Below are 21,988 nucleotides of genomic sequence, written 5' to 3'. Positions count from 1 at the left end.
CTAATACAGTTGAGTAGTTTTAATTTGACTTGTACCTCTGAGTTATAGTTTGGATGCTGAAGTATATTTCTATTTCTGTTTATGCAGCTAGCAGCATTGCGCAATGAAACTGAACTAAGAATGAGGAGTAGTGTAAAGGAAGGGCAAACTGTCAGTGCTGAGGTAAGAAATAATTACATGTTATAAATAGTGTTCCATTCAGTACTCATAAAATGGAATTTGTATTGTCTACATTTTGAATAAAATATGACAGCAATAAATAAAGCTAGTCTGCAACATACAACTTCTGCTTTACAGTAGTTGCTGTGGATTTATGTTTGTCTTACTGTAAATTTAACAGTTTGTTGCTGATGTAAGGTTATTGCTTGTATTCTTTTTATTTGTACGATTCATAGACCATCTCATTAAGTGTGAAGGGTCCAGGTCTGCAGCGAATGGTGCTGGTAGATCTTCCTGGCGTTATCAGTGTAAGTATCAGAAAATGTTCTTTATTCTGTAAACATAAAGGAGAACTGATACATCTATGGCTTTCATATTTTATAGGATTATAAACTTATAAATCAAAGGTCAGATTAACAGAACTTCTCTGTTGTGAGCTGATTAGATTCCATCTGTGTTAGCAACATGATCATTATAGAATAAAGATTCTAACCACACTGAAAGCCAAATAACAATGAAGCATTTGGATCAAAACTTTGACAAGAATTTGCACTTCAGCTTTCCCCATGTGGTAACTTGCTGATTTGATTGCATTACTGTGCAACTAAATGGGAAACAAGGAGGCTACTCAAAGAGACGACATAGATCAGGGGAATGACCAAATCAAAGTATATCTCCTGTGGCATTGCCCATGGTGATTCCGAATTTACATTGTTGTAAGAGGAGGTGCTATCGTTTGGAAGTGGTGCCTATAGCCATTGAAAGAATTTGTCTTTTTGTTGACAATGGTTCTCCCTACCTTTGACTAATATGCTTCATGTTGTTCACAGAAAGATTATTGATTGTAACATAAACACTAACATAAAAACTGTAAATCTATCATTTGAATATTCACTTGAAGATATAATAAACTATATAAATGTGTTATTAACCAAATCTTTGTTATGCATAGGTTGAACCTTTTACAGGATGGTGGCAGAAACATGTTCTGTTATATTATTGAACTTTATGGCCTTTTTTTTCTATGTTGAAGACTGTGACATCAGGAATGGCTGCTGACACCAAAGATATAATTTTTAGCATAAGCAAGGCTTACATGCAGAACCCTAATGCCATCATCCTTTGTATCCAAGGTAAGGATTCAAAATTGATTTACTAAGAAAATTTGCTGGTGAGGAAATATTACACTGAATGATGTATAACTGCTGAGTACACGTAATTCTTTTTAATATAGATAATTAAAAATCATTTTGCACTTTATTAGTATTTTGTTGTAATGTAACATATTAAAGCAAAGCGGCATTGACCCAATTTTCCGTTTTAATTTTTAGTACCTATGTAAGTTACGCATTTGAGAATTATACACATTGTGATTATTGGTTAACATAAATAATATAAATTTGCATTTGTGTATACCTTATCCTGTGACTGCCATATAGAAAAATGCAGCATGCATTCTCTGCCAGCAAAAATTAATGCTTGGTTTATCTGTGTTCTGATATTGATTGAGGAGAACTCTATGCTCTTCTTTAAATAGTGCTATGTGATCCACCGAAAGAGACAGGATCTATTTGCTGTTCTATCCAAAGGATGGTATCTCTGCCAATACAGCACTTCCTTATTACTGCACTGAAATGTGAGCCTAGATTACATGCTCACATCTTTGTGTTGGACTCAAACTCACAGCATTTTGACCCATAGGTGAGAGTTCAGCATGTTGTCTTGTAAGAATTACATATTTACCCTAGTTGCTATGGATTTTGTGCTGTTCTGTCTTTCAGATGGGTCAGTAGATGCTGAACGCAGTATTGTAACTGACCTGGTCAGCCAGATGGACCCACAAGGCAGAAGGACCATCTTTGTGTTGACTAAAGTGGATCTAGCAGAGAAAAACTTGGCTAGTCCCAGTAGGGTAAGGGCTTTACAACATTGGATACTTTAAAAATATGTTTGAAGCAAGCTTCTGTGGTATTTTAAAAGTTAAACATCTTAACATTTTTGTATCTTCTGAATGTGGAGCTGATGAATTCATAATTATCCTTGAATATCATTCATTCCTTGTTTCAAGCATCGTGAAATGGGCATTGTCTGGTTGCCTTTGTAGCCTATTTTTCTGTTTGCTTATATTACAATAATCCAGTCATGAACCAAGGGATATGAGGATAGTGTGGGAAGGTGGAGTTGAGGTAGAAGATAGCCATGATCTTATTGAATGGCGGAACAGGCTCGGAGGGCCGAATGGCCTACTCCTGTTCCTTGTGCTTATGAACAACGATTCAATAAAATAAACACATTGGGTAAAAATAACATATGAACAAAGCTAGTTTACTGGAAAATATACAGCTTCTCGTTTGTTACAAGCTGCTGTGTGCACTCTCCACTGGATCACTAGCTCTAAGCGAACTAGACATCGTGTACACCTTTATTATAGAATATATCCCTAACCACACTGAGACTGTAGGGATAACTAGGTTGCAGATTACATGACTGATATGTTCCTCATACTGCTATGGGTAGGTAAAGATTTGTTGCAGCTAAAGTGAATGTAATAAAGGGCCGCATAGAAAATCCTTAGGGAATGAAACAAGACTATGGTACTTTAAAAATTAGATACTCTTGAACTAGGCAGGCGGGGTAAGCATGGCCATGGTTCTGAACCTAACTATTAAGAGTTGAGATCTGTGAAAAACCAGCAGTTTTGTCTGCCCGTCTGAAAGTGATTTTCTTATAGTAAGCCACACTTACGACTTGACACACAACACACAAATTTAAAACCTATCCCATGACGTTGTAATGTTCATTTACTATCTTGGCAGTAGCTATCTTAGTGATGTTTTTCTCAGTAGCACACTCTTTCAGTTGATTACTTTTTATTTTAAGTCTATGATTGTGCTATATGTAATACATTAACTATTATCCAGTGTATGTAAACTGATTCTTCTAAGATTCAGCTTGATATTCAGATTATCTCTGGAATTTGTATATTGCACATCTACAGATTCAACAGATTGTGGAAGGCAAGTTGTTCCCAATGAAGGCTTTGGGTTACTTTGCAGTTGTTACCGGCAGAGGTAAGCAAGCCACAGTAAGATTCCATTGCAGCTTTTTAAAAGGTTTCAAATGTTAATCCTAAGTCAATTATGCCAAGAATTAATCTTTTGTCAGAAAAGTATTGTTTCTGAAATGAGAATATGAGCAAACATTTTTTTGCCAAGGAAAAGTAACAAGTATTCAAAAATCACAGTATTTGTAATGTACTAAAGTACAAATGTATACTTAAAATACTTGTATATTTTTTGTGTTTTAAAAAAACAGGCAACACTAATGAAGGTATTGATTCCATAAAGGACTATGAAGGAGATTTCTTTCAGAATTCAAAATTGTTGAAGTAAGCTTTTCAAACTTTTTAAATCTTGTTTTGATGGTTGGGATGCCATGAGTAAAATTTGTTCTCTGGTAAAAGTGAGGACTTCGTATTGCACATTTGATGGTATAACATACACACTGCTACTTGGAGGCAAAGACCTCTTTAGTTTCAGGAGTCAAAACAGTGCACCTAAAAATGTCATTCAGTATTTTTGCGGAATACAGTTGCCTTTCTGTAACAAATGCAATCAGGTTTGAGTTTATTTGGTAACTTATGGATCTCCTTTGGTGTGACTCATGGGTAGTCTGGAGCAAAGGACAGAAAGTGAATAGGTGAGGGGGGAAGGGAGCTTTGAAGTGGAGCTCTCGGGGAAACAACTGGGGAGTGGGAAGTTAATGCTGTTGGGAAACAGCTGGGGAGCGATAACAGAGTGGCTTTCTGCTACATTGCAGGTTATTCTCGAGTAGAAACTTGGCCCTGCAGTGACCCTTGCTCTCCTGCACTGAAAAGACTGGGAACAGATAGCAAGAATTAAAAAGTTGGGCTGCAGGCTGTCAGCTGGGCGGCAATAACAAGGGCGATTGGACAGAGTTGTAAGAAGTCACACAACACCAGGTTATAGTCCAACAGCTTTATTTGAAATCACAAGCTTTCGGAGCGCTGCTCCTTCTTCAGGGTAGTCAGGTATTTGGCATTTTGAGTCGGGTAGATTGAAAGTCCCCAGGTCAGGTTGATGGCAATTTGCACAGAGGCCAGTTTGGGGTTGGGTTGTGCAGGGCAGCGAGAATGAGTTACCCTGCCCTCAGAGGGGTTGGGAGGAACAAAGAGGCTGAGTGGGTGTCTTACTCATGCAGGAGAGAAAAACCATTGGTAAAAGGGGAAATGTGCCAAAAAAAATCAACAACCTTCTGTGTTTTTGTGCAGATCTCATTAGTTTGTGGTGTTGCATGATTAGTCAATCAGCATTGTTGCAGTGCAATATTATTGGCTTGTGATTGCAATATTATAGACTTAAGATCTGAAAATCTTAAGAATACTATAAGTTGAGAAATTTTCTTCAATTCTGCGCATTTTCTGATTCAATCTTGTAGTGAAAAATTAACAATATTAATGGGAAATGCATGTTTTGAATACCTTGTCTATTTCAAGCATGCAGAAACAACAAAAAAACATTGGAGTACTTATACCCACCCTGCTTCATTTCTACATTTAAAAAAATAACATTTGAAAAGCTTGAGTAACTTAATCTGACGTGATTATTTGTTGTGCAGGCCTTAAAGGGACAGCACTGCTACCCTGCCTCTTGCTTCTAAAATGTATGGCATTATGCATTTTTAAAATATCTAAATGAGTGTTTCATCAATATTTTGCTATTGTGATAATTGTCAAAGGGTACCCATTGTCTCTAAAAGGCCTTGTATAAATGGCACTATCAAGAAAAATAGAACGAAAGTAATCTGGAAAGCTATGTAATAATTGTAATAAGATTATTTTAATATACTGTAGTTAAAGAATTCACAAGTTAATGTTATTGTCATTTGAAGCTTAAATTATATCGTTTAAAAAAAAAAAAAAAGCTTAATTCTCAAGATAATTCTATTCCATTAATCGTGAGATTAAAAATCTTAATATGGCCTTTGTTTTAGTCCGTTACTTGGAGAATTTTCTTGTTCATAGTATTGGTCAGGGCATTGGAGTTGCACCTTACTCTTTCTAATTACTGCAGTGGGGCAACAACAACTTGTATTTATATAGCGCCTTTAACGTAGTAAAATGTCCCAAGGCACTACACAGGAATATTTTAAGACAACAAATTTGACACCAGAGCTTAGGACCTAGGCGACAGAAGGCACGACCACCAAAGGTTGAGCGATTATAATCGGGGATGTTCGAGGGCAGAATTAGAGGAGCGCAGATATCTCAGTGCGGGGGGGGTGTTGTGGGGCTGAAGGAGATTACAGAGATGGGAAGGGGCGAGGCCATGGAGGGATTTGAAAACGAGGATGAGAATTTTGAAATCGAGGCGCTGCTTAACCGGGAGCCAATGTAGGTCAGCGAGCACAGGGGTGATGGGCGAATGGGACTTGGTGCGGGTTAGGACACGGGCAGCCGAGTTTTGGATGACCTCATGTTTACATAGGGTGGAATGTGGGAGGCCAGCCAGGAGGACCAATATCATAGAGATAGACAGATGGGACCTTGATTTAGTTTCTCCTGCAAGGGATGTGTAGCCAATAAAGTATTGCCAAGTGCACTAGGGTATCTGTTTTATAGGCAGAGCTTGAATTTCTACAATCCTCTAACCCAGAGTTTAGAGCATATTAACTTAGTGGGAGGATTTCAAAATAGACTGATAAAATGGAAATTAAACTTCATGTACTTGACATTAACAGCTTCTGAGATTATAGATGTGTCAGCCAGAGGTGCTCAGATGTATAGTTTTGATATATGAGGCCTTCACTCTAATATATTACAACCTCTGTTATATAGGCAGGTTGCTTATGACTCCTTTGTGAACAGAGATATTGGGCTGGATTTTCCAAGCCCCGTGGAGGTTGGCATGGAGGCGGGACAGCTGGTAAAATCAGAGAAAGTGGGGGCAGATGGCAAACCAGCCCCCATCCCGCTTCTGCCCTTTTGCCAGGAGGCGGGAAGATGTGCAGCTTCAGGTCCCGTCTCCTGGAGGCGGGAAAGGCATTTTAATCCTTTTAACTGCCTGTTAACATAATGGCTGTTGGATCCTCCGATTTTACAGACATGTGAAATTTACAAAGTTGAAAGGTTTGATGAGTCCACACCACAAAGTCTCATCAAACTAAAGAGAATGGCAGTGTTTGACAGCTTCACAGAGCTGTCAAATGCTGTAATTTCTTCTTTCAAGAAGTCTTGACAGATAGCACGTCTGACATTAACGTGATCTGTCTGACTTCCTCCCTAATTGGCCTGCTGAGCCCGCAGGGCGGGCTTAACAAGCTCAATCAGGAGAAAATCCCTATGATTGGTCAGGCGAGGATGGAGGCGGGACATTGACACGACAAGCAACAGTCCTGCCTCCATTCACAAAATCCAGCCCATTATATCAAAAACCTTGTGTCTCTGCTATGCTTTTTATAGAGTTTCTCAAAGCTGCACCATGAAGTACTATTTTTTTAATCCTATTTTAAACACAAGGGGGAGCTATACCATAATTTAGTAACTACAGCTTGATTAATTTCAGTGACTTGAACATTCTAGCTGATGTCAAAGGTTTATTAATAGTTTTATAACTTATTGGGAGCAGAATGTTCTTTGACTGAAGTAAAGAAGCATATCCAAATTACAGACAGTCACCCGCGGGAGATTGGCAGAAACCCAAGAGAAATGGTTTTTAAAAAAAAGGCCATTTAATCCGTTTCTCCAGGGCTTCTGCCAAAAGATCGGGTGAGCCTTGTGGAAATTCAGGGCTAGTGCCTCTGCCTTACTCCTTGCATTTTTGAAGATCAAATGAAACAGTCAGGATTATTCTATATAAAGACATAGTGGTAGCTAACTGTGACTCAAACTCTTAGTTTTTAATAAGAACATAAGAACATAAGAAATAGGAGCAGGAGTAGGCCAATCGGCCCCTCGAGCCTGCTCCGCCATTCAATAAGATCATGGCTGATCTGATCCTAACCGCCAATCTACTATCACAGAACGATCTCCTGAATCTAACAGAATTAGACATATGAAATAGGAGCAGGATCAGGCTACACTGCCCCTGGGCCCGCTCCGCTACCCACAGGGCCATGACCGATCCGAACCTAGACTCATGTCCAAATTCCTGCCCGCTCCCCATAACCCTTTATTCCCTTTACTTCTAGGAAACTGTCTATTTCTGTTTTAAATTTATGTAATGATGTAGCTTCTACAGCTTTTTGGGGCAGCATATTCCATGGACCTACCACCCTCTGAGTGAAGTAGTTCCTCCTCATCTCAGTTTTGAAAGAGCAGCCCCTTATTCTAAGACTATGCCCCCTAGTTCTAGTTTCACCCATCATCGGGAACATCTTCCCCGCATCCACCCGATCCAACCCCTTCACAATCTTAATATGTTTCAATAAGATCGCCTCTCATTCTTCTGAACTCCAATGAGTAGAGTCCCAATCTACTCAACCTCTCCTCATATGTCCATCCCCTCATCCCCGGGATTAACCGAGTGAACCTTCTTTGTACTGACTCGAGAGCAAGTATGTCTTTTCTTAAGTATGGACACCAAAACTGTATGCAGTATTCCAGGTGCGGTCTCACCAATACCTTGTACAACTGAAGCAATATCTCCCTATTTTTATATTCTATCCCCCTAGCAATGAAAGCCAACATTCCATTGGCCTTCTTAATCACTTGCTGCACCTGCATACTAACCTTTTGAGTTTCGTGAACCAGGACCCCCAGATCCCTTTGTACTTCAGTACTTTCCAGTTTCTTGCCATTAAGATAATAACTTGCTCTACGATTTTTCCTGCCAAAGTGCATAACCTCACACTTTCCAGTATTGTATTCCATCTGCCAAATCTCTGCCCACTTACTTAGCCTGTCTATGTCCCCTTGCAGGTTTTTTATGTCCTCCTCACTCACTACTTTCCCTCCCATCTTAGTATCATCTGCAAACTTTGATATGTTACACTCGGTCCCCTCCTCCAAATCGTTAATATAGATTGTAAAGAGTTGGGGACCCAGCACTGACCCCTGTGGAACACCACTAGTTACTGATTGCCAGTCCGAGAATGAACCATTTATCCCAACTCTCTGCCTTCTGTTAGATAGCCAATCCTCTATCCATGCCAGAATATTACCCCAATCCCGTGATTTTTTATCTTAAGCAATAATCTTTTGTGTGGCACCTTGTCAAATGCCTTTTGGAAGTCTAAATACACTACGTCCACTGGTTCCCCTTTATCCACCCTATACGTTACTTCCTCAAAGAACTCCAGCAAATTTGTCAAACATGACTTCCCCTTCATAAAACCATGCTGACTTTGTCCTATTAAATTATGATTATCCAAATGTCCTGTTACTGTCTCCTTAATAATGGACTCCAATATTTTACCCACCACAGATGTTAGGCTAACCGGCCTATAGTTTCCAGCCTTCTGTCTACTGCCCTTTTTAAATAAGGGTGTTACATTAGCAGTTTTCCAGTCTGCCGGGACCTTTGCCGAGTCCAGGGAGTTTTGGAAAATTATTACCAATGCATCCACAATCCCTACCGCCACTTCCCTCAAGACCCTAGGATGTAAGCCATCAGGTCCAGGTGATTTATCCGCCTTGAGTCCCATTATTTTACCGAGTACCACTTCCTTAGTGATTTTGATCGTGTTTAGCTCCTCCCCCCCCCCCATATCCCCCTGTTTGTCCAGTGTTGGGATATTCTTAGTGTCCTCTACTGTAAAGACTGATACAAAATATTCATTCAGTGTTTTTGCCATCTCCATATTTCCCACCATTAATTTCCCGGTCTCATCCTCTAAGGGACCAACATTTACTTTAACCACCCTTTTTCTTTTTATATAACGATAAAAACTCTTACTATCTGTTTTTATATTTTTTGCTAATTTACTTTCATAATCTATCTTCCCTTTCTTAATCAATCTTTTTGTTATTTTTTGCTGTCTTTTAAAGTTTTCCCAATCCTCTATCCTCCCACTAGATTTGGCTACCTTATATGCCCTTGTTTTTAGTCGATTACTATCCTTAATTTCTTTACTTAGCCACGGATGGCTGTCTTTTCTTTTACACCCTTCTCGGTGGAATATATATTTTTTGGAAGTTGTAAAATAGCTCCTTAAATGTACACCACTGATCATGTATCGTCTTACCCTTTAATCTATTTTCCCAATCCACTCTACTCAATTCCGCTCTCATACCTTCATAGTCTCCTTTATTCAAGCTTAGCACGCTTGTTTGAGATCCAACCTTCTCACCCTCTAATTGAATATGGAATTCAACCATGTTATGGTCACTCATTCCAAGGGGATCCTTTACTAGGACATTTTTAATTAATCCTGTCTCGTTACACAGGACCAGATCTAAGGTTGCTTGCCCCCTGGTCGGTTCAGTTACATACTGCTCAAGAAACCCATCCTTAATACACTCAATTAACTCATCCTCAAGGCAGCCCTGCCCAATTTGATTTGTCCAATTAATATGATAGTTAAAATCCCCCATAATTATAGATGCTCCCTTATTACAAGCCTCAACTATTTCCTGATTGATACTCCGTCCAACAGAGTTGCAACTGTTCGAAGGCCTATAGACTACGCCCACTTGTGTTTTTTTCCCCTTATTATTCCTTACCTCCACCCAAACTCTTTCATTATCCTGATCTTTTGACCCAATATCATTTCTCTGTATTACAGTGATTCCTTCCTTTATTAATATAGCCACCCCACCTCCCCTTCCTTCCTGCCTGTCCTTCCTGATCGTTAAATAACCTGGTATGTTTAATTCCCAGGCATTGTCACCCTGCAGCCATGTTTCTGTAATGGTCACAAGATCATACCCATATGTAGTTATTTGTGCCATTAACTCGTCTATTTTGTTACGAATGCTACGTGCATTCAGATAGACAACTTTCAAATATGTTTTGTGACACTTAGTTCCTGCTTTTGCCCTTTTTATTACTTTACCTTTTACTCCATACCTTCTGCTCCTTCCTGACACGCTCTGGTTTTTAATTTCCCCACTGCTACCGAAGTCTATGACCTTCTCTGTTGTCATTTTTATTATTTGCTCTCTAGGAACCTCCCCCCCCCACTAGTTAGTTTAAAGCCCACTCTACAGCCCTAGTTATATGATCTGCCAGGACTCTTTTCATCCTTATATGGTTATATAATTAACATGGGGACAAAAAGCTGATTAACGTTCTAAAGTACACGGCTGATTAGTTCTATGACTTCAAGGTCCATATTCCAGTATGAAGCGGGCTGTAATGACTGTTATTACCACTGTTAGGTAACAGTTGTTTTCGAGCTTGTCCCATAGATTGGTGTCTGTTCTCTCAGCCAGTATAATTGTTATTGCTCTCAAATGTACTCATTCTATATCATTTGTATTACTCTCTGGAGGGCTCATTTTTGCATTGGGTACTGTCGAGATGGCATCTCATTTTAAACCCAGCGTTCATTGTCAGCAGTAATGTGCTCCTTATTTTGTAAGGTCTCATCAAATTTGCACATGACGTACAATATTTTTGTGCTTTTTGGTCAGCTGGTTGACTGATGTGAATGGAAAGTCATCGTATGTTCGAGTCTCCCAAATGAGTTGTTAAGAAAGCTAGATGAGCGGAGTTTCTGTTGCCCAATGTGGAGTGCACCCTCGTTTCTCATAGAGACACATTCCACTTATCTAAGTCCAGAGAGCTTAGGCACAGAGCCCCAAGTATGGGCATGGCTATTAATGGCGTATAGCCAGCTGAAACTTTTCAGTGTACCATCACAGAGCAGTGGTGAGCTTCTAGCTACTTGTCCATCCAGGACCACCCTGCCCATTAGGCTATTGGCTTGCCAGTTAATCCCTACCCCTCACCACCCCCCAGTGACAGGTGCACTTCTGTGTTGCATTAGTTAGCCAGACTGGTCAGTCATCAACAGTGCTCTGGAGCTCTGTGAACCTGCCTCACTCAGGTACTCAATTAACAAATTTGCTACAGGCTCTAAACTTTCGCTACTGGGTGTACCATCTTGGAGCCACCTTGACCCCCAAAGAGACTCCACTTATCTCCCTCAAGGAGGGTAGTCTACTCTCTTTCATTAAAGATTTTGCTACTATATATCTGCAAATATGAACAGGTGGACAGGTGGACAATAAGAACATTTAAAAAGATGTAGTATTTGTGATATAAAATGATATGCCGCAGAGTGGGTTAATGGCTCCCAGTCAGTGTGTCAGCTGTCATAGCTTGCTTAGTTTATGCTTTAATAGTTAGGAAACTCATGGCTTATGAGGTCCTTGGAAACCTTGGTTACAGTATTGTCATGTGGTACTTCAGGTAAGTGAAGGTATAACTCTTGTATATGTATATGTGCAACAGGTGATTCTCTGCCCAGCTCAAGTTACATATAAACTTACTTTTCCTCTTCCTCCCTCTTTAGGTTCTTTCATTGTAATGTGTAGCCACTGTCCTCATCTATTGAGTAGGGATAGTGGATTGACTTGGCTACTCACTTCTCATGACAGCTATCAATACTGTTTTGTGGTTGGTTGATGGGAGAGCAGGACTGACCCTGTCAGGTTTTCTTTCCTGAAACATTCTGTTGCTTTATTCTACCCTGGTTGGTAACTGACAAAACTCAGCCAGTAAGAACAGGGAGCTTGGAACTGCAGTTGAGATCCGAACTTAAACTGACCTCTGATTCAGAGTGAAACATAGAAGATAGGAGCAGGAGTAGGCCATTCGGCCCCTCGAGCCCGCTCCACCATTTAATGAGATCCTGGCTGATCATCCAAATTCAGTACGCTGTCCCTGCTTTCTCCCCATATCCCTTGATCACTTTAGCCTCAAGAAATATATCCAAATCCTTCTTGAATCTATTGAATGAATTGGCCTCAACTGCCCTGTGTGGCAGAGAATTCCACAGGTTCACCACTCTCTGGGTGAAGAAATTCCTCCTCATCTCTGTCCTAAATGGCTTACCCCTTATCCTTAGACTGTGACCCCTGGTTCTGGACTCCCCCGCCATCGGGAACATCCTTCCTGCATCTAGTCTGTCTAGTCCTGTTAGAATTTTATAAGTTTCAATGAGATCCCCTCTCATTCTTCTAAACTCTTGCAAATATAAGCCTAATTGACCCAATCTCTCCTCATACGTCATTCCTGCCATCCCAGGTATCAGTCTGGTGAATCTTCGCTGCACTCTCTCCATGGCAAGAACATCCTTCCTCAGATAAGGTGACCAAAACTGCACACAATACTCAAGGTGTGGTCTCACCAAGGCCCTGTACAACTGCAGCAAGACTTCCTTGCTCCTGTACTCAAATCCTCTCGCTATGATGGCCAACATACCATTTGCCTTCTTAACCGCCTGTTGCACCTGCATGCTTACCTTCAGCGACTGGTGCACAAGGACACCCGGGTCTCGTTGCACTTCCCCTTTTCCCAATCTATTGCCATTCAGATAATCTATCTTCCTGTTTTTGCCACCGAAGTGGATAACCTCGCATTTATCCACATTGGGCAGATGCATGGCAAATGCAGTATAATCACCCAACCTGTCCAAATCGTACTGGAGTTTCTCTGCATCCTCCTCACAGCACACATGCCCACCCAGCATTGTGTTGTCTGCAAACTTGGAGATATTATATCTAGTTCCCTCGTCTAGATCATTTATATATATTGTGAATAGCTGGGACCCTAGCACCGATCCCTGCGGTACCCCACTAGTCACTGCCTGCCACTCGGAAAAAGACCCGTTCATTCCAACTCTTTGCTTCCTGTCTGCCAACCAGTTCTCTATCCAAGACAGTACCTTACCCCCAATCCCATATGCTTTAACTTTACACGCTAATCTTTTATGCGGGACCTTATCGAAAGCCTTCTGAAAGTCCAAATACACCACATCCACTGGTTCTCCCTTATCTATTCTACCAGTTACATCCTCAAAAAAATTCCAGTAGATTAGTCAAGCATGATTTACCTTTTGTAAATCCATGTTGACTTTGTCCGATCCTGTCACTGTTTTCCAAGTGTGCTGCTATTGCATCTTTTATAATGGACTCTAGCATTTTCCCCACTACCGATGTCAGGCTTACCGGTCTATAATTCCCCCTTTTCTCTCTACCACCCTTCTTAAATAGTGGGGTTACTTTAGCTATCCTCCAATCCATGGGAACTGTTCCAGAGTCTATAGAATGTTGGAAGATGACCAACCAAGATGAATGTATCTACTATTTCTAGGGCCACTTCCTTAAGTACCCTAGGATGTAGATTATCAGGCCCTGGGGATTTATCGGCCTTCAATCCTGTCAATTTTCCTAACACCATTTCCCTACAAATACTGATTTCATTCAATTCCTCCCTCTTATTAGACCCTATGTTCCCCGACATCTCTGGGAGGTTATTTGTGTCCTCCTTTGTGAAGACAGAACCAAAATATGTATTCAATTGGTCTGCCATTTCTTTGTTCCCCATTATAAATTCCCCTGATTCTGACTGCAAGGGACCTACGCTTGACTTCACCAATCTTTTTCTCTTCACATATCTATAAAAGCTTTTACAGTCAGTTTTTATGTTCCCTGCAAGCTTACTCTCATATTCTATTTTCCCCTTCTTAATTAATCCCTTTGTCCTCCTTTGTTGAATCATAAACTGCTCCCAATCCTCAGGTTTACTGCTTTTTCTGGTCAATTTATATGTCCTCTCCTTGGATCTTATGCTATCCCTAATTTCCCTTGTTAGCCAATGTTGGGTCACCTTTTTATTTTTATTTTTATGCCAAACAGGGATGAACAAATTCTGTAGTTCATCCATGTGACCTTTAAATGTTTGCCATTGCCTATTCACCGTCAACCCTTTAAGTAACGTTCCCCAATCCATCCTAGCCAACTCGTGCCTCATATCGTCGTAGTTTCCTTTATTTAAATTCAGGACCCTAGTCTCTGAGTCAACTACTTCACTCTCCATTTTAAGATTGAACAGTGGCAACTACCAGGCAACTCAATGATAAACTAAATAAGCTTTTATTGCTTATCAATTAGACCTATATATTATGCCTTCTACATATGTATATGAGACCAATTTTGAGTTCCTTTACATTAAAGGACTGGAATGCTGAAAGCACATCAAGTGACAACTAAGAACCTGAGCCTAGCAGTGTCAGACTGTTTCTGGAAAATGGTGCGCGAGTCTGTGGAACAGCAGGCTGATGCATTTAAAGGTAAATGTAAATAAATGTCGCATTCTGTTTTTTTTTAACCAGATTCATGTAATAACTAGATTACAATTTGAATTGTTTATTCTGAGTATTTGAAACACAAAATATCCTTGTTTTGCTTTATAACGTGAGAAGTTGACAAATCTTCTTTGTAGGTGCAATATGAAAGGAAAGCTAAGAAGTTCTTTCATGGTTTAAACTATTTGTTGGAAGACTTGGGATTAATTCTAGTGAAAGAGGTCAAATAACCAGAAATTGAAGTGTTGCATTAATTTCTTTGCATTGATATTTTTGGGAGATAGAAATGGAACTCTGAAAAATAAAATTATGTTTTTTGGTTTATGAGGAACAGTGATATTTCCTGTCATTGTATTCTGTTAAATAAGATGAGGGTTCAGATTTATTCATGAACACCTTTCATTATTGTGACTTGAGCATAATCCCAGTAGTAAAAAGCTGGAGGAGGAGTTATTGAAGTGTGTTTTCCTATATTTTGAATTTTGATATTATGCAGAGTCATGGGGGGAGAAATTGGGTGAGTAGCGCCACCTGTTAGCGCCTAAAGAGGCAGTCAGTGGCTGTAGCGCCACTGGCTGTGCCTCCCGCGATATTCAGCAGGGGCGCTAATGGTGGCGTTAGCCTTTTGCGCTGCGCCGCCACCGATGACGTCATCGGTGTGCGCAGCGCCCCGATTGCGATATTTGGTAGCCAACGCCGCTGTAGCGCCATTCGCTACCCGCGTCCGGTTCACGGGGGCCTTGCTGCGCCGGCAGAGGTGCAAGTTAAGGTGGAGGTGCGGGGCGGCCGCTTTTTTGGCGGCCGCCTGCCAGCACCTCCGTCCCCGGCCTCCTGGTCCCCCCCCCCCCCGCAGCATTGCTGGCTGTTTCCCGAGAGCCCGGCACTTCTCCTTGGTGCCGGGCTCTTTTGCCGTCACTCGCGATCGGGGCTCACGCTGCTGCAGGCCCCTCCCCCTTAACAGTGGGAGGAAGGCCTGCCGTACCGCAGCGTGCCGTGCTGCAGCGTGTGGCGCTGCAGCACGTAGCGCTGCGAAATTCACTTTCAGCGCCCTAAGAGGGACGCAGAGCGCCTTGAGCCGCGCCCCGTCTCCCTCTAGGGGCACTTCAACTGAATTTGCGGCGATCGCGGACCAAATTCCAGCGCCCAGGCGAACTTTGCGCCGCTTGTGCGCCTCAGGCCAATTTCTAGGCCATAGAGTTATACAGCACAGAAAGAGGCCCATCGTGTCTGCGCCGGCCATCAAGCCCTATCTATTCTAATCCCATTTTCCAGCACTTGGTCCATAGCCTTGTATGCTATGGCATTTCAAGTGCTCATCTAAATGCTGCTTGAATGTTGTGAGGGTTCCTGCCTCTACCACCCTTTCAGGCAGTGAGTTCCAGATTCCAACCACCCTCTGGGTGAAAAAGTTTTTCCTCAAATCCCCTCTAAACCTCCTGCCCCTTACCTTGAAACTATGCCCCCTGGTTATTGACCCCGCTACTAAGGGGAAAAGTTCCTTTCTATCTACCCTATCTATGCCCCTCATAATTTTGTACACCTCAGTCAGGTCCCCCCTCAGCCTTCTCTGCTCCAAGGAAAACAACCCCAGCCTGTCCAGTCTCTCTTCACAGCTGAAACGCTCCAGCCTAGGTAACATCCTGGTGAACCTCCTCTGCACCCTCTCCAATGCAATCACATCCTTCCTATAGTGTGGCGACCAGAACTGCACACAGTATTCCAGCTGTTGCCTAACTAGCGTTTTATACAGCTCCATCATAACCTCTCTGCTCTTATATGCTATGCCTCGGCTAATGAAGGCAAGTATCCCATATGCCTTCTTAACCACCTTACCTACCTGTCCTGCTGCCTTCAGGGATCTATGTACATGCACACCAAGATCCCTCTGATCCTCTGTCCTTCCTAGGGTCCTACCATTCATTGTGTATTCCCTTGCCTTGTTAGTCCTCCCAAAATGCATCACCTCACACTTTTCAGGGTTAAATTCCATTTGCCACTGTTCTGCCCATTTGACCAACCCGTCTATATCGTCCTGTAGCCTGAGGCTTCCCTCCTCGCTTTTTACCACTCCACCAATTTTCGTGTCATCTGCGAACTTACTGATCATGGGGCAGAAATTCCTCCCCAAACGTGTGAGTACGGAAGGGGTACTCACGCGTCTGGCCGGAGGAAATGCCGGTTTTCAGCATGCACAGCGCATGCGCTGAAAACCGGCATTTCCTCTCCTCTAACCGAAGAGGTGAAGAGGCTAGCGCATGCACTGTAGGGGGCAGCGCGTGCGTCTTGGATTGCCTCTGTTTTGGGGGATTTGCGCATGTCTAAAGGCCTCCGGTCTTTACGCTTGTAAAAAGCACACGTAAGTATTTATTTTTACAGGTAAGTGGTGTTTTAGTGCAATTTAAAAAAAAATTTTCCACATGTTTATTATTTTAAAGAATCTACAATAAGGTAAGTTTAGTTTTAGACCCTTTTTATTAAAAATTTATTTTTTTCAAAAAAAAATTATTGTTTAAATTATTTTTTTTAACTTATTTATACTTAATTTAATGATTGGGATGTTTTTTAAATTTTTATTTAAAGTTTAAGTAGTGTTTTGGGGTGCAGTACTTCTCATGAGTTTGACAGTTCTTACTCTCAAACTTATGAATGAAGTTTCCCCTCCCCTGATTGGCTGAACAGTGCTCACCTGATCCCAGCCGGCACATCGCACTAACTACACCGCTGGGTCAGGTTAGCACAGCGCGCCGACATCAGAACCTGGCCACTGAAAGGAAATCCACTGCGGGCCAGGTTTCAGATGTCGGCGCGCAGGGTGAGCGCACATCGGGGGCTTGCACGCGCGGCAAGCCCCCGACACCAAGTTCTGGGCCCATACCTCCTACATTCATATCTAAATCATTAATGTACACTACAAACAGCAAGGGACCCAACACCGATCCCTGCGGTACACCACTGGACACAGGCTTCCAGTCACAAAAACAACCTTCGACCATCACCCTCTGCCTCCTGCCACTAAGCCAATTTTGGATCCAATGTGCCAAATTGTCCTGGATCCCATGGGCTCTTACCTTCTTGACCAGTCTCCCATGCGGGACTTTGTCAAAAGCCTTACTGAAGTCCATGTAGACTACATCAACTGCACTACCCTCATCCACGCAACTAGTCACTCCCTCAAAATTGAATCAAATTGGTTAGACATGATCTCCCCCTGACAAGGCCATGCTGACTATCCTTGATTAATCCTTACCTCTCCAAGTGGAGACTAATTCTGTCCCTCAGAATTGTTTCCAATAATTTCCCTACCACTGATGTTAGGCTCACTGGCCTGTAATTCCCTGGTTTATCCTTACTACCCTTCTTAAATAATGGTCCTATGTTAGTTGTCCTCCAGTTATCTGGCACCTTCCCTGTGGTTAGAGCGGTTCTGAAAATTTGTGTCAGAGCCCCTGCAATCTCCTCCCTTGCCTCACACAGCAGCCTGGGATACATCTCGCCTGGGCCTGGGGATTTATCCACTTTTAAGCCTGCTGAAACCGCTAGTAGCTCCTCCCTCTCAATGCTAATTTGTTCAAGTATATCACAATCCCCCTGCCTGATTTCTATGCCTACATCGTCCTTCTCCATAGTGAATACAGATGCAAAATATTCATTTAAAACCTCACCTACATCTTCCAGCTCTACACACAGATTGCCACTTTGGTCCCTAATGGGCCCTACTCTTTCCCTGGTTATCCTCTTGCCCTTAATATACTTACAAAACACCTTGGGATTTTCCTTTATTTTGCCCGCTAGTGTTTTTTCATGCCCCCTCTTCGCTCTCCTAATTTCTTTTTTAAGTACCCCCCTGCACTTTCTATACTCCTCTAGGGCTTCCACTGTTTTTAGTCCTTTGTATCTGCCAAAGCCTCCCTTTTTTTCCTAATCCATTCTTGTATATCCCTTGACATCAAGGGTTCCCTGGACTTGTTGGTCCCACCCTTGACCTTTACGGGAACATGTTGGCGCTGTACTCTCTCTATTTCCTTTCTGAATGACTCTCACTGCTCTGATGTGGATTTTCCTACAAGTAGCTGATCCCAGTCCATTTTGGCCAGATCCTGCCTTATCATATTAAAATCGGCCTTCCCCCAATTTAGAACCTTTATTTCCGGTCCATCTTTGTCCTTTTCCATGACTACCTTAAATCTCACTGAATAATGGTCACTGTCACCAAAATGCTCTTCGATGACACTTCTATCACTTGCCCAGCTACATTCCCTAGAATTAGGTCCAGTACCGCCCCCTCTCTTGTAGGACTTTCTACATGCTGGCTCAAAAAGCTCTCCTGGATGCACTTTAAGAATTCTGCACCCTCTCAGCCTTTCACACTCTGACTATCCCAAATCTATTTTCTTATTTACCTGTATGGACTGGATTCATTGAGTTGTTCATAGAAAAATAAATCGAATTACTATGTGGGGGAAAAAAAGTACACGAGAAACTGATAAATGTGCATTCAGCAACAACTGTCCCAGTGACACAACAAATGTTTTAAAATAAGCATGTTAGTCAGTTCTGTAATGTGCAAGTTCCTGTATTCTGGTTGAATTTTGCATGGTCAGGGTGGGAGTGGCATCTAACTGAAGAGCGGATAACTTCTTTTAAAGAAGGGGAATTGGGATTTAATTTTGAAGCAGAAGTGCCTTTATGATGTCTGCTGAAGTCTACTTTGGAATCAGGAAGAGCTTGATTTGTTCCAAGAGTGTAGGTGATGCTATTGCACCCTCTGCTGTATTGAGTGAGGAACACTGACTTCATTGTTTAATAGAAAACAAATAGGGATAGAAGCTGAATAAAGGAATTAATATCAATAATGGATAGAGGTGACTGAAATAAAACATGCTGTGCCACTACACTGCCCTCTGAAAATAAATATTGGTATTTGAATAAGAAACTTTTTTGTACATGTTAACATCTCCAAGCATTTCCTGTCAACTTTTTTCATTATAAATTGCTATGTTCGCATTTGTAACAGAAACTACCTATGTAAACTTCTGCTTTAAATTACACATCAAAGTTAAAACAATCTATGGTGATTAGCAACTTCCATTATATTACTTTAATCTTTTTACTTGAACTGTAATTGAATAAATTCCTGCCATAAACAAATAGCCTCTTAGTTTATTTTTGGTGTCTTATAATTACTTTCCCAACTGCTGTCCGTTCGTTCATCTCCTTCCCTCTGTTACCCCCAAAAGAAACTTTCTGAATGGCAGGCGTTAGTTTGACTCAATTTTTAGTGCTCTTGCCTCCAAGTAAGAAGGTTGCAGGTTCAAGTACCAAACCAAGACACGAGCACATAGTTTAGGCTGACACTCCAGTGCAGTATTGCAGGATTGCTGCATTGTTGAAGGTGCTGTCCTTCTGTTAAACTGAAGCCCCAATCCCCCTGATCCAGTGTTTAGGCTATCATTGAGGCTTTGAGTTCCAGTGAAGCGAGTAGAATGCTGGGATAGCCCTGTTGTCATTGTGCAGCCTGTTTCATTGCAAGTCCAAGAGTGAATGGCACTGGCATGAAAGGCAGATGAGTGGTTGAAGCTGGCCTCCGGTGGGTGGGAGGGGGTGGATTTTAAGGCACAGATGGAGCTAGGAGTCAGGTTTGGAGATGTATTGAGGATCCTGGAGATCCCATGTAGGAAAAGTGGAACTCTGCAATACAGGAAGGAGAATTAACTTGTCAGGCCCATGTTATTTTCATAGTGTGAGGAACTAGCTGAAGGTTTTTTTTATATATCTGCTAAGTAAAATATGTCCCTATTAATATGAGGATTGCTTGATATTTGTCAAAGATTTGCTTTCCTCCTGTGTTTTTTGAGAGAGACTGAAAGAGAGTGAGCGTACCTGCTTGCGGTCACACGTAGTGTATGGTGGAGAAAAATTAGTCACAATGGAAACAATGGGGGAGAAATTGGGTGAGTAGCGCCACCTGTTAGCGCCTAAAGAGGCAGTCAGTGGCTGTAGCGCCACTGGCTGCGTCTCCGGCGATATTCAGTAGGGGCGCTAATGGTGGCGTTAGGCATTTGCGCTGCGCCGCCACCGATGACGTCATCGGTGTGCGCAGTGCCCCGTTCGCGATATTTGGTAGCGAACGCCGCAGTTGCGCTGCTCGCTACCCGCGCCCGGTTCACGGGGCCTTACTGTGCCGGCAGCGGCGCAAGTCAAGGTGGAGGTGCGGGGCGGCCGCCTGCCAGCACCTCCGTCCCCAGCCTCCTAACCCCCCCCCCCCCCCCCGCAGCATTGCCGGCTGTTTCCCGAGAGCCCGGCACTTCTCCTTGGTGCCGGGCTCATTTGCCGGCACTCGCGAGCGGGGATCGCGCTGTTGCAGGCACCTCCCCCTTAACAGTGGGAGGAAGGCCTGCAGTACCGCAGCGTGCCGTGCCGCAGCATGTGGCGCTGCGGCACGTTGCGCTGCGATAATCAGTTTCAGCGCCCTAAGAGGGACGCTGAGCGCCTTGAGCCTCGCCCCGTCTCCCTCGAGGGGCACTGAAACTGAATTTCTGGCGATCGGTATCACTCCGATCGCTGCGTTAAATCCTGCGCTCAGGCGACTTTTGCACCACTTTGGCGCCCCAACCCAATTTCTAGGCCAATGTGTTTTAAAGAGATGGCTAGGATGTGTGTATTGATGTAATAACAGTTATGTACATAATGTGCAGATGATGATTGAGGGATGTGGAGAATAACTGCAGTTTGGACCAATTAGGATCTGCCATTCATTTTAACTGCTTACAGTTTCACCAACTGGCGGCTGTTGGGGGAAGTAACTGAGGGAAATTAGAGCTGGCAGAAAATGAAGTTCGGCCATATAAATTTATAGTCCTACAGTATGAGGCAGAAAAAAATCAGCCCTGTGTAATGTAGAGCAAGTTAATGAAAAATGGACTAGAAAGAGGACGTGTATCTTTTAACTGTAGATACGTATATTTGTCCGTCATGGTCTGCACGTGGGGTTTTAGTGTCACGATCAAACCTTGGTCAAAATTCAGCAAGATACGCAAGTACAGGAGCAAATATGCACTGCCTATGCAGAATGAAAAATGAAACATTCTTCAAATTCAATAACTTTTGATCTAACAGATCCCAGAGAGAGTTGCTTTTCAGTGGTCAATAGTTTTTGTGTTAAGATGAGGGTTGTTTTGCAGTGTCTGTTCCTGTAATATTGTTCTTGAAAACCCATACAGTCTAACAAGCTTAATTAAGTGGTGGACTCTGTTGGGATAAGATCATGTTTCTTCGATTGTGTATTCATATCTTTATTGGGTTTTAGTAAATAATCCGGTCTGTGCAAAACAAAATTAGAAGGTTGAGTTAAGTGCTGAATAAAGAGCTTACAAAGCAGTTGCTGATGGTGGCTTATGATTGAGCGCATTGAAAAAGATTCTTAAAAATGGCACTTCTAAAATTCAAATGCTGTATAACTTTTTTCTAAGATTAATAAATGTGGAATGGTCCAAATATGGCAGAGCACTCATGTTCCTATTGTATGTGCTGATCAATTTTCCCACCACAAGTGTGT

General features: G+C 42.2%; 1 protein-coding gene across 14 annotated transcripts in view; it reads left to right on the top strand.

Moving 5' to 3' along the window:
- opa1 (OPA1 mitochondrial dynamin like GTPase) overlaps nucleotides 1–21,988 on the top strand; it is a 152,834-nt gene that overhangs the window by 44,321 nt on the left and 86,525 nt on the right. For all 14 annotated transcript variants that reach the window (XM_085990237.1, XM_085990238.1, XM_085990244.1 and 11 more), the window contains 7 exons: nucleotides 88–162; nucleotides 396–467; nucleotides 1,193–1,292; nucleotides 1,941–2,071; nucleotides 3,158–3,230; nucleotides 3,475–3,547; nucleotides 14,303–14,418. In XM_085990237.1, coding sequence (XP_085846363.1) covers nucleotides 88–162; nucleotides 396–467; nucleotides 1,193–1,292; nucleotides 1,941–2,071; nucleotides 3,158–3,230; nucleotides 3,475–3,547; nucleotides 14,303–14,418 — 640 coding nt within the window. The remainder of the gene's footprint in view (nucleotides 1–87; nucleotides 163–395; nucleotides 468–1,192; nucleotides 1,293–1,940; nucleotides 2,072–3,157; nucleotides 3,231–3,474; nucleotides 3,548–14,302; nucleotides 14,419–21,988) is intronic.

The sequence above is a fragment of the Somniosus microcephalus genome, chromosome 6, assembly GCF_052327205.1.
Source record: "Somniosus microcephalus isolate GS21.2 chromosome 6, FLI_Smic_1.0, whole genome shotgun sequence".
Taxonomy (NCBI): domain Eukaryota; kingdom Metazoa; phylum Chordata; class Chondrichthyes; order Squaliformes; family Somniosidae; genus Somniosus; species Somniosus microcephalus.
The sequence above is the reverse complement of the archived record's forward strand: the minus strand, read 5'-3'. Positions and strand labels throughout refer to the sequence as shown.